This window comes from Pimephales promelas, chromosome 13, assembly GCF_988280905.1.
Source record: "Pimephales promelas chromosome 13, fPimPro1.hap1.1, whole genome shotgun sequence".
NCBI lineage: Eukaryota > Metazoa > Chordata > Actinopteri > Cypriniformes > Leuciscidae > Pimephales > Pimephales promelas.
Genome location: NC_142781.1, coordinates 34,161,362 through 34,173,178, shown reverse-complemented (window position 1 = coordinate 34,173,178; position 11,817 = coordinate 34,161,362). Strand labels below are relative to the sequence as shown.

Sequence of the window (11,817 nt, the reverse complement as noted above, 5' to 3'; positions counted from 1 at the left end):
TTTAACCCACAAATCAAAATCAAAACTGGAATATATATTTTTAGTAACATTATTACTATTTGATTTGGATTGTCATTATATTCATGAAGTTATATATATATATATATATATATATATATATATATATATATATATGTATATATATATATATTCAAAGAGTTATGCTTTTTAAAATGTAAAGTACATGTTCAAAATACAACTAAGTATACTTCATAGTACTATTATTTAGTTTTTATGACTATATGCAGATTTTAATACAATTAGGACAAAATCATTTGTGTGTATTAGATTACTACAGTCGTGAAAATTTAGCAGATGTGTTTAATTCATGAAACTAAAATCATAATGAAAATAAATCATTTTTATGCCTTAAAACCCACTTCCTTTTCTATATGCAAGGTATTTCCTATTGTTTGACTTTGTGGTTGAATACTGAACACAAAAACAGATTTAACCCTGTAGCGCTGCTTTCTGGAGTCTAAGATGGTCAAACAGAGACACCTGGCGGATAAGAGCAGAACTGCTGTTCCCTTTACACAATCTAAAACTCTCATATTCATCATCGAAACTTGTAAAAAAAAAAAAAAAAAAAAAATATATATATATATATATATATATATATTTTTTTTTTTTTGCTGAATATCAAAAACAGCCAAGTGCTCCGTATAGACTTGTTAGACAAATTTTGTCCGTTATGCAAGTATGTTTATCAATCCCGCACGAGACTTGCCTAATTGTACGACTCCTGAAGACTTCGCTATACATCATAGAACTAATTTTAGTGTCTTTTTTTTTTTTTTATCTTTTTGGTCGACAGCCTCAGTCCATATTCACTTATCGTTTGTTTTGCGGAGGACACAAATACAAACAATACTAACAAAATATCGAAGTACCTTTTTAAAATAAACTTTTTCCCATTTATTGACTTACGGCTCTCCTGCCTCCAGTCCATGTTGAGAGAGTGAGGTGCAGAACATAAGCTACTAATATACAAAACAACAAGTTAAACCACATTTAATTTGTGAAAATGTAGAACTTTCTTCTCCTGCATCATATTCTTGCACAGCTGAAATACTAGTTTGAACAGCGCCCTCTACTGTACATGCGTGGATAATCAATGACTCTCCCTCATGTCGTTCCAAGACCCTTATTCATCGTCTTGTGTCGTTTAATGCAGTGAAACGCTCATTTGGACCCCATTGAAGTCCATTATAAGGAGAAAATCCTAGAATGTTTATCAAAAACCTTAATTTCTTTTCGACTGAAGAAAGAATGACATGGAGATCTTGGATAACATGGGGTGAGTAAATTATCAGCATTTTTTTTTTAAAGTGAACTACTCCTTTAAGCTTAAAAATGTCATGATGCACACCTGTAGTTTTTTCTAAGGCACATTTATAAAAGCTAATTGAATGTCCCATTTTAACTATTTTATACGCCTTTGTATCCCTGTCTGTTTGTTACTTGTGCTGCCCTCTAGGCCAGGCCGAACTTGTAAAAGACTGTAAATCTCAATGTGATTTTATTCCCTGGTAAAATTAACGAAAGCCCAATCTTAGTCTAATTGGTGAAAACAGGTTAATTATGCATAACCGATACATTTTAACATGATTTAACAGAATAGTTATGTGATAATTTTTTTATTTAATTTCTCTCCCTCCAAGTTGGTTGAAAGCTTAATCCAAATGAATGAAAAAGCAAGACGACACAAATTCAGGTTTCACTTTGCGTTTTAATTTCTGAAAACCAAGACAACACATGCCTGTACTCAGGCAAAAGGTCTTTCCTCTTCCATGCAGAATGAAATCATGCTTGATTCAATCCAGCACAGCCAGCGGACTCAGTATCAGTGAAACACAGTGCTTATTGTGCTCAGACAATACTGCAGCAACCCATTGATCCATGAACATATGTAAAAAAAAACAAAAGTACATAACGGCTCCAAAACAGAGCAAAAGTGGACAGTATGCTTTAGTTACACATTTCCATACTTTAAGGAATCATTACAGAGAATCAGATTAACCTTCTACAGGTCAAAGGGAACGATAAGATGTTACGGAATGACTACGGAAAATTGACTGGGGAATTACAGAGGAACGGATTTAATCGACTTCCTCCATGCGAGATGCGTCGTCGTCTCCTTCCAGAGGTGGGATTTCTTCAGGAGCGGGAGCTGAGGTCGGCTCTTCCACGGGAACGTCTTCATCTTCATCAATACCTAAACAAGACAAAAAGGTTCGTTACAAAACGTCATTATACAGTAGTCAACATTTTTAGAAGAACGTTGGGTAAACAGTCAACATTTGAAGTGGATTAAAAAAAAATAAAATAATAATTCATAAAAGTTGTCCTAAGACAAAATAAAAGTTCATTAAGACAAAATTCATGTACGGGTGAAACTCAAAACTAGAATACCGTGCAAAAGTTCATTTCAGTAACTCAACAATATATTATATAGACTCTTATATATAGATCTTGATTATGGTTTACAGCTTATGAAAAGCTTTTCACAATACATGACTTTTGAACAACACCTGTTCTTGTTTTGGAGAAATTTGGGTAAATACAGAAGTCAACATTTGTTGTGGATCAAAAAATAAATAAAAAATAAGTTAATAAAAGACAAGAACGAGTACTGTTCAAAATTCATGTCCAGGTGAAACGCAATTTGAATATTGTGCAAAATTTAATTTTAGTAATTCAATTTAAAAGGTGAGACCAATATATTATATAGACTCAGTTTACAGCTTATGAAAAGCTATTCACAATATTCAAATTTATAATTTGGTGTTTTCATAAGCTGTAAGCCATAAAAATTATAACAAATAAAGGCTTGAAATCTCACTTTGCATGTAATGAGTCTATATAATATAGTAGTTTTATCTTTTAAGTTCAATTACTGAAATTAACTTTTGCACCATATTATAATTTTGAGGAAAAAAAAATTGTTGAAAGGTTATCCACTTCAAATGTCGACGGCATTTACCCAAACACAGCAAAACGAAAACCAAAATGCGAGTTGAACGTACCTAATCCCAGCTTGATCATTCTGTAGATGCGGTTTGAGTGTGTCTGAGGATCGTCCAATGAGAATCCAGAGGACAGCAGCGCGGTCTCGAACAGGAGGATGACCAGATCCTTCACGGCTTTGTCGTTTTTGTCAGCGTCGGCCTTCTGCCTCAGGGTCTCCATGATGGGATGATCGGGGTTGATCTCCAGGTGTTTCTTTGCCATCATGTAGCCCATGGTGGAGTTGTCCCTCAGGGCCTGGGCCTTCATGATCCTCTCCATGTTGGCCGTCCAACCGTAAGTGCTGGTGACGATACAGCAGGGGGAAGAAACGAGCCTGTTCGATACGGTGACCTGGAGGAAGAGCAGACATCAGCGTGACGAAGAGGTATTTAACCACAGTGGATTAGACAAGATCAGGTTGTTCAATTGACCCTTCGCTAAGCCATGCCCAAAAACCGCCACTGGCCAATCATGTCTTAGCAACCATACGAACCATTGTGCGTATGGATTGTGCAAATCTGATATACTAAAAGTTTGGACGGGGGAGAGGAATTGTTTTCCTTCCAGAAAGTCTAAAAGCCAATTAAGGGGAGAAATGATTGGCGTGATCGAGCGTCTATGTGTGAGACCCATTCTGGTAAATGTCGACATGCTTAACAAAAACACCTATTGCTTGGAAATATTGACGGTTCTTCGGTCATAATGATATGACGTAAAATAAGACGATTAAAGAGACAAGACAAAGGCTCACTGACATACTTTAAAATATATTTCAGCATTTTGTTAATCGACGTCCTACTAACGTTTAGGGTTGGGTATCGAGAATCGATTGGAACCGAGACTAACTTTTCGTTTTTCCCGGAATCGTTCAAAAGTTAAAATTTCGATTCCTAGTTTCGATATTCACAGTCCGCCGAGCGGAAGAAGAAACCGCTGAACAACACCAACGAAGAAGCGTCTACCGGAAGTGTTGGCATAACCGCGCGAGTCGAGCATGAGTAGCTTACGTCGGCGGTCCAAAGTGTGGCTTCACTTTTCTAAAAATAACGAAATCTCGGCAAAATTTGTGACAGGAGTATTTTTACAGAAGGAGTATTTCTTTCAGAAAGGCCGTTGGTTAGCAAGGTTAGCTGAATTTTTTTGACCCTGCCTCTTAAAAGAATCGGAATCGAGAATCGTTAGGAACCGGAATCGAAACAAGGAATCGGAATCGTTCAAATTCAAACGATACCCAACCCTACTAACGTGACTCCTTAACTTACCCCAATCCGATCACGGCTCTCCCGGTTTTAGTGTTATTCCACAAGATTTATTGATAAGCTGTTTGATTTATTATTAAGATTATTTTCACATACCCTGCTGTGTATGAACATAGCTGTTCCTCAATTTGTGTTTCCCATTTGAACGGTCCGCGTATGAGGCGCTGCTGCTTGCGCTGGGTATCGAGTATCGATTGGAACCGAAACTAACTTTTCATTTTTCCCGGAATCGTTCAAAAGTTAAAATTTCGATTCTTAGTTTCGATATTCACAGTCCGCCGAGCGAAAGAAGAAACCGCTGAACAACACCAACGAAGAAGCGTCTACCGGAAGTGTTGGCATAACCGCGCAGGTCGAACATGAGTACCTTACGTCGGCGGTCCAAAGTGTGGCTTCACTTTTCTAAAAATAACGAAATCATGGCAAAATGCTAAATTTGTGACAAAAGGAGTATTTCCTTCAGAAAGGATCATTTCCTTCAGAAAGACCGTTGGTTAGCAAGGTTAGCTAAACTTTTTTGACCCTGCCTCTTAAAAGAATCGGAATCGTTAGGAACCGGAATCGAAACAAGGAATCAGAATCGTTCAAATTCGAACGATACCCAACCCTAGCGCTGGGACTATAACGTTATGCTTTAACTTCAATTTAAGAAATTATTCACTAATTGGTTGCATATAATGTCGTGACTATATCCCTCAAATGCATACTGTAGTCCCTTTTGTCTTGCTCACTTGTTCGCCGAAAATTACTAATTATCTCATTGGGAATGTCCGACACCGGGTGCATCCACACTATAATAGATGGGCCGGCCGCGAAAGCTTGACAGGCGTAGCAACAGTAACTAGGGAGGGCGGGGCTTAGCGAAGGGTCAATTGATCCACTTCAAATGTTGACTGTACTAAGGCACGTTCTAGTTGAACACTCAGGGTTGCGTGGTCAGTGTTAGTCACTCAACACAAATGCATCTGTCATCTATTAGTTTAAAAATCAGCACACAAAAACCAGAACCAACATGTTTTCACACATTCGAGTCTGCAGGCGTAACACGAGCACATCAAGCGGCGCAAAAGTCCATTATGTAAACTCACCATCTGTGCAACTCAGACTAGGACTCCTGTTTATAACACAATTTTGAGAGCATTTAAGTGGACTAATTTTACACTTCTTGAGCTGCTTTACGGTCTCATCTTTCTGCTACTTTCCCGTTTATTACTGTGCGAGTGTTTTGAAACAATGAGATCAACACATACCTTCTCTACTTTCTTGTCCAGAATCTCCTTCATGAGCTTGCAGAGGTTCTCAAACTTGGCCTTGTCTTCCTCCATCTTTTTCTTCTCGTCCTCGTCCTCCGGCAGCTCCAGTCCCTCTTTGGTGACGGACACCAGAGACTTGCCGTCGAAGTCCTTCAGCTGCTGGACGCAGTACTCGTCGATGGGCTCGGTCATGTACAGAACCTCGAAACCTCTCTTGCACACGCGCTCCACAAAAGCGGAGTGGGCGACCTGGTCTTTGCTCTCGCCTGGAGAAGAAACGACAACATCGTTAACATGAACCGCGAGTACAACGGAGTTGGCATGATTTGGGAGAAAGAGCGCAACTCAAATTGCAATTGCTGTAGGGATTTTGTTGGGTGTCCAGTAATCAACATTTGAAGTGGATTAAACCTTTGGATTTTGAACAATACCCGTGTTCTTGTCTTACGACAACTTTGATCAACTTCAAATGTTGACTAATATATATTATTAGCTATATTAAATTAATGAGCTGCTCTCGTAACAAACCAGTGCCACATTTTACTATACATATACATTTTTTTTTTAATCCTAGAGTCGTTCTATAAAGGCAGGATTGGTGTGGATGAAGTCTTACCAGTGATGTAGTAGATGGATTTCTGGTTTTCCTTCATACGGCTGACGTATTCTGTGAGGGAGGTCATCTCGTCGCCGGACTGAGAGCTCTGATAACGCAACAGTTCGGACAACTTCTTGCGGTTCTGAGAGTCCTCGTGGATGCCCAGCTGGAGGTCACAACAAACGTTAATATCGCTTTCAATCATATCTTTACTTTAAGTAACAGTTCCCTGGTTTCACAGACGAGACTAAAATGCACGTTCGAGTCGTTTTAACTGAACTTGCACTTCAAATAGGTCATCTTTGTCTCATGATGCACACCAGTAATGTTTTGCTACGGCATGTTTATAAAAGCTACTTAAATTGAACCAAGTTCTTATGCAACTCACTTTAAGATTCTTGGAGAAAGCGTCGTAGAACTTCTTGTAGTTCTCCTTGTCCTCGGCCAGCTCAGCAAACAGCTCCAGGCACTTCTTGACGATGTTCTTGCGGATGACCTTGAGAATCTTGCTCTGTTGCAGCATTTCTCTGGAGATGTTGAGGGGCAGATCTTCAGAGTCCACCACACCACGGATAAAGTCTGGAGGGGACAACGATTGGAGAAAGAAAAGCTTTTAGTGACGCTGCACCTTTGAAACGCTCAATTATCTCAAATGCTCAACCTTCCATTTTTACCTTATGTAATGCACAATGCGTTTGTTTGCAGCCCTACTTAAGATTAGCTATAATATAGACATTTACTCACAATCATTTTGATATTCGATTAATCGAACGATTAATCGACAGGTTTGGAACGATTATTCAGATTTTTCGATTAGTTAAAACATTGAGTTATACACATTCTTAAGTAGGGCTGCAACACACAATGAATTTGACAAGCGATTAATCGAATGATTATTAGAGCGATTAATCGACTATTTCAACGACTAATCAGTAGGTTTGGAACGATTATTGAGATTTTTCGATTAGTTAAAACATTGGGTTATACATATTAAGTAGGGCTGCAACAAACGATTATTTTAATAATCGATTAATCGAATGATTATTAGAGCGCTCAATCGACTAATCGTCTATTTCACAGACTAATCGGTAGGTTTGGAGCGATTATTCAGATTTTTCGATTAGTTAAAACATTGAGTTATACATATTAAGTAGGGCTGCAACAAACAATTAATTTGATAATCGATTAATTGTACGATTATTAGAGCGATTAACTGTACGATTATTAGAGCGATTAACTATTTCACCGACTAATCGGTAGGTTTGGAACGATTATTCAGATTTTTTGATTAGTTAAAACATTGAGTTATACATATTCTTACCTTTAAAATATAAATATATATATTAAAAAAAAATATTCAGTTCAGCTTTTGATTTTTTCCATTTGAGCCAACTAAACGTCATTCCCTTTAAATTCTTTACGTGCGTCACAAATCGTGATATTGCACGCCCTTTTAGGTCACATGAGATCAAACGGCTACATCTTACTGTCGACTAATCGTTTCAGCCCTATTCTTAAGTGATCGAATCTTCACAAGCGTCTGAGGTCAAACCGCTTCGTTCATATTATGAGTAGTATGGATTTTGTTTACCTAGACTTTCAAATGGACGGACAGAAACAGTTCAGGTTTGATTAAAAATATCTTTGGGTTTCAAAGATTTAAGCTACATGGTTACGAAATTAGGTGAAGGCGATTTAAATGGCAACGTTCATTTGTGGCTGAACGAGCTCTAGAAGGGCAAAGCTACTTACTCAGATACTCTGGGATGAGCTCCTCACAGCTGTCCATGATGAAGACCCTTCTGACGTACAGCTTGATGTTATTCTTCTTTTTCTTGTTCTCGAAGAGGTCGAAGGGAGCACGGCGAGGGATGAAGAGAAGAGCGCGAAACTCCAGCTGACCCTCCACAGAGAAATGCTGCAGGACAATGTGCAAATTAATATTTCATCAATTCCCAAACATTTAATTAGAATATTATTCTGTAGAATCCATCGAGTTACCTTGACAGCCAGGTGGTCTTCCCAGTCATTAGTCAGGCTCTTGTAAAACTCTCCGTACTCCTCGTTGGAGATGTCATCAGGGTTACGGGTCCAGATGGGTTTGGTTTTGTTCAGCTCCTCCTGGTCAATGTACTTCTCCTTGATCTTCTTTTTCTTCTTCTTGTCCTTGTCTTTGGAGTCCTCTTCATCATCTGAGCCGACATCTTCAATCTTGGGTTTGTCTTCACCTTCGCCTTCCTCCTTTTCTTCCTTCTCAGCCTTCTCCTCCTCTGCCTCGTCGTCGCTGATTTCCTTGTCACGTTCCTTTTCCACCTGCATGGAAATTTGTTATTTTACCATTAATCTTTGCAACACTCAAATGACCAGAAAAGTAGGTCTACATGAGTAATCCCACTTACGAAGAGAGTGATTGGGTATCCGATGAACTGGGAGTGTTTCTTGACCACTTCCTTCACCCTCTTCTCCTCGACGTACTCTGTCTGGTCTTCTTTCAGGTGAAGAATGACTCTGGTTCCACGGCCAATAGGCTCACCTGGAGACCGACAGGGGAGTGTGAAAAACCAATGTCACCCTTAATATGGTAATTTTTATTTTATTTTTTTTACTAGTGGGTGCAGGAAACTATAGTTCATTTATGCAAGCAAGAATAGCGAAATTAAGTAAAGTGACAACCAAAAATTCTTCATACAGCGACTACCAGTAAAACTTATAAAAATTGGGACCAAATTCAGACACTTTGTGTGGTCTTTAATTCCTAATGTGACAGACTGAACAACATGAAGCATTGCTTGGTAATTGGTTGACCTAAATGTACATTATCTAATTGTGAAGGTAAATTTAACAGCTGACAGATGTTCAAACCAAATTTGTCAGAGTCTAACAGAAGGATGGCCAAAACCTGTGAAATATCAAGTTTTGATAAGTCAAGTTCATCATTTTATTACCATTTTCTAAACTACAGCGAATAAACTGATCGTGTGAGAAATGTTGACGGTACAGTGAGGCATACCGTATATAAGGCACTGTTTTTATTTTAGTATCAGATCATCCGATACTGAATGCCAGATATCGGAAGCAAAAAAATGTATCCTTAGTTGGGAGTCTAAATAAATTTTGGTCTACAAGCTAGTAACGTACCATTGTCCACCTTAACGGTGAAAGAGCCGCCAGCGGACGACTCCCAGGCATACTGCTCATCATCGTTGTTTTTAGTGATGACTGTGACCTTTTCAGCCACCAGGTAGGCAGAGTAGAAGCCTACACCAAACTGCCCAATCATGGAGATATCAGCACCAGCCTGGAAAGATGGGGGAAAAAAGCCATTAAAGACTAAATTTAAAGTAGATGTATTGATAAACAAGCTCACAATGGCAGATATGTCACCTGCAGAGCCTCCATGAAGGCCTTTGTCCCAGACTTTGCGATGGTACCCAGATTATTGATGAGATCGGCTTTGGTCATTCCAATACCAGTGTCAATAATGGTAAGAGTGCGATCATGAACATTGGGGATGATGTCGATCTTTAGGTCCTTGCCACTGTCCAGTTTGGTGGGATCTGTCAAACTTTCATATCTGATTTTGTCAAGAGCCTGTTGAGTGGAGAAAATAAATTTATTGATAACAATCATGAAACTGAAATTATATTGTTGGAATCACTTGATTGACCTCTGATCTAATGTGTATGGGACTGTTTGGCTGAAAGATGAAAATCATATACCTAGGATGGCTTGAGAAGTAAATTATGGGATAATTTGAATTTTGGGTTAACTAAACCTTCAAGTTAAACTAAATGTTAAATGCAAGTAAAACGGTCCCATCATTGGTCTTACGTCAGAGGCGTTGGAGATGAGCTCCCTGAGAAAGATCTCTTTGTTGGAGTAGAAGGTGTTAATAATGAGAGACATCAGCTGGGCAATCTCTGCCTGGAAGGCAAAGGTCTCGGCCTCCTCATCTTGGCGCATTTCTTCAGGCATCTGAGAAAAGAGAGTCGGTACATCATTATTAGATCCATCAAAAAGGTTTAACTAATTTATAAAATACACACTTCAAAATAAGTGCATAGTGATAGTTGGACAGGTAGGTCTGTTAAAAAGAAAATGAAAGCGTGACTCAGTACATCAGTTGTAGTACAGTTACACAAGAAAAACAGGCCCATGAAAGGCCCGGATGCGGAAGAACATGGCGCAGAAGGACAATGCGCGCAACACGTGTTTTACTGCTGCAATCCTTGAAATTTAACCGATTTAGAAGGATTTCGCTTAATATTAATGAAGGGAATTAACACATATTTTCGCGATACTTCTTTAAAATATTTAAGGTCACACAAAATAGCTTTTGTGAAAAGGTTACGAGGACTTTTAATAAATCAACCAGCCAGTCGGGTCATCGGTGTTTGCAGCGTGACGGCGGATACATATAAAACGTTATATATGGATTATAACCGTTGAAATAAGCAAGAAACTATAATAGATGACTAGTAACAACACGAGCATCAGTTTTATTGCACTGTGGCCCACTGCACCTGCTCGTCAACTCATTAAACACTATGAAAAACACAAATTAACATAATATTCGATTTTAAAACAAGATTTTCTTTAAACGACAAAGAAATAAATCTGGCGAATGGTGGTGTCTGAATGACGGAGAAAAGGCTTTTTAACAGTCATCCGCATCATTACAATACCGGGCAAATAGCGAAAGGAATTAGTGCTGAATAACGCGATTAAACATCATTCTGTTAGTTTCAATTAATTCCTGAAATCATATGGAATCATTTCAGATTGAGATCGAGGGTTTACCTTGGTTAGTTTCGTTGATTTTTGATGGTTTAATCGCCACAGAAACAGCTGATCTCCCCTATACTGAGACTCAGGGAAGCAGAGGAGAGAACCTCGCTTGCGCGGCTCTTTTCTTTATACTCCGCCCTATGACTGTGCGGCTGTATCCCTCCGCGCCGTCTCACTGCGCGTGCGCGAACCACTTGCACTCTTTTAACAAAGACGGACAAGACTCTTTTATCTGTGTAAATCGCATTAATTCCCTTGCAAAATTTCATTGTCTTTACTAACTACATTAGTTAAATAATTTCTACATCAGCGGAATAATATAGGAATATTTTAAATAGAAAAACAATTCAGAGAAAACATTTTTGCAATTCGTAAACGTTTTTGTAAGGAGATAGTATAGATAGAGATTCATAGCGAAAATCTCAAGGCCTTGGACCGAGTCTATTTTTATTAAACAAACATAGCATGTAAATATCAAATTATATTACATTACATTTCCTTGCGTATTATTATTAATAAAATCTAAACATGTGTGTATGACTCTTTGTAATAGTCTACAAAATCGGAGACAGAAATGAACACATTTTTGATAGTCAGACATTGACCACTGAACGGTTATAAAATCAGTTTGGGGAGATGTGCGCAAAATGTTTACTTCATTGATAGGGAGGTCTTTATACAACCCTCACGTTCTCAAAATAATGTGTGTCATAATAAACACTAAATAGTCAAATTGTCGGAAAATGTGGCAAACGAAATGCACATAATAAAGCATAATCGACTGCACTACGTTCCGCATCGGAAGAACAACAGGCGTTATGACTAGCGGTACTTTGTCTCTTTCCAGCACTTTCCATGAAAAACCCGCCTCCGTTGACGTCACCTGTCACTCAAATGCAGTTCTGTT

General features: G+C 38.5%; 1 protein-coding gene across 1 annotated transcript; it reads right to left on the bottom strand.

Annotated features, from left to right (window-relative positions):
• Nucleotides 1–1,712: 1,712 nt before the first annotated feature.
• Nucleotides 1,713–11,063, bottom strand: hsp90ab1 (heat shock protein 90, alpha (cytosolic), class B member 1). Its single transcript, XM_039689991.2, has 12 exons — nt 10,923–11,063; nt 9,954–10,097; nt 9,507–9,713; nt 9,261–9,420; nt 8,522–8,655; nt 8,124–8,435; nt 7,875–8,040; nt 6,511–6,701; nt 6,141–6,288; nt 5,522–5,790; nt 3,030–3,363; nt 1,713–2,218 (listed from the first exon to the last, which is right to left on the bottom strand). The coding sequence occupies exons 2-12, from the start codon at nt 10,095–10,097 to the stop codon at nt 2,103–2,105; spliced, it is 2,181 nt and encodes a 726-aa protein (XP_039545925.1). The 5' UTR covers nt 10,923–11,063; the 3' UTR covers nt 1,713–2,102.
• Nucleotides 11,064–11,817: the final 754 nt, after the last annotated feature.

What these genes read in the sequence shown, in the direction of transcription:
- hsp90ab1 (XM_039689991.2), bottom strand. Translation starts at nt 10,097, where the DNA reads ATGCCTGAAGAAATGCGCCAAGATGAGGAGGCCGAGACCTTTGCCTTC. An exon ending in TCATCTCCAACGCCTCTGAC is followed by an intron (nt 9,714 to 9,953) that starts GTAAGACCAATG and finishes TCCACTCAACAG; the next exon opens with GCTCTTGACAAAATCAGATA. An exon ending in ATCCATCTACTACATCACTG is followed by an intron (nt 5,791 to 6,140) that starts GTAAGACTTCAT and finishes TTTCTTCTCCAG; the next exon opens with GCGAGAGCAAAGACCAGGTC.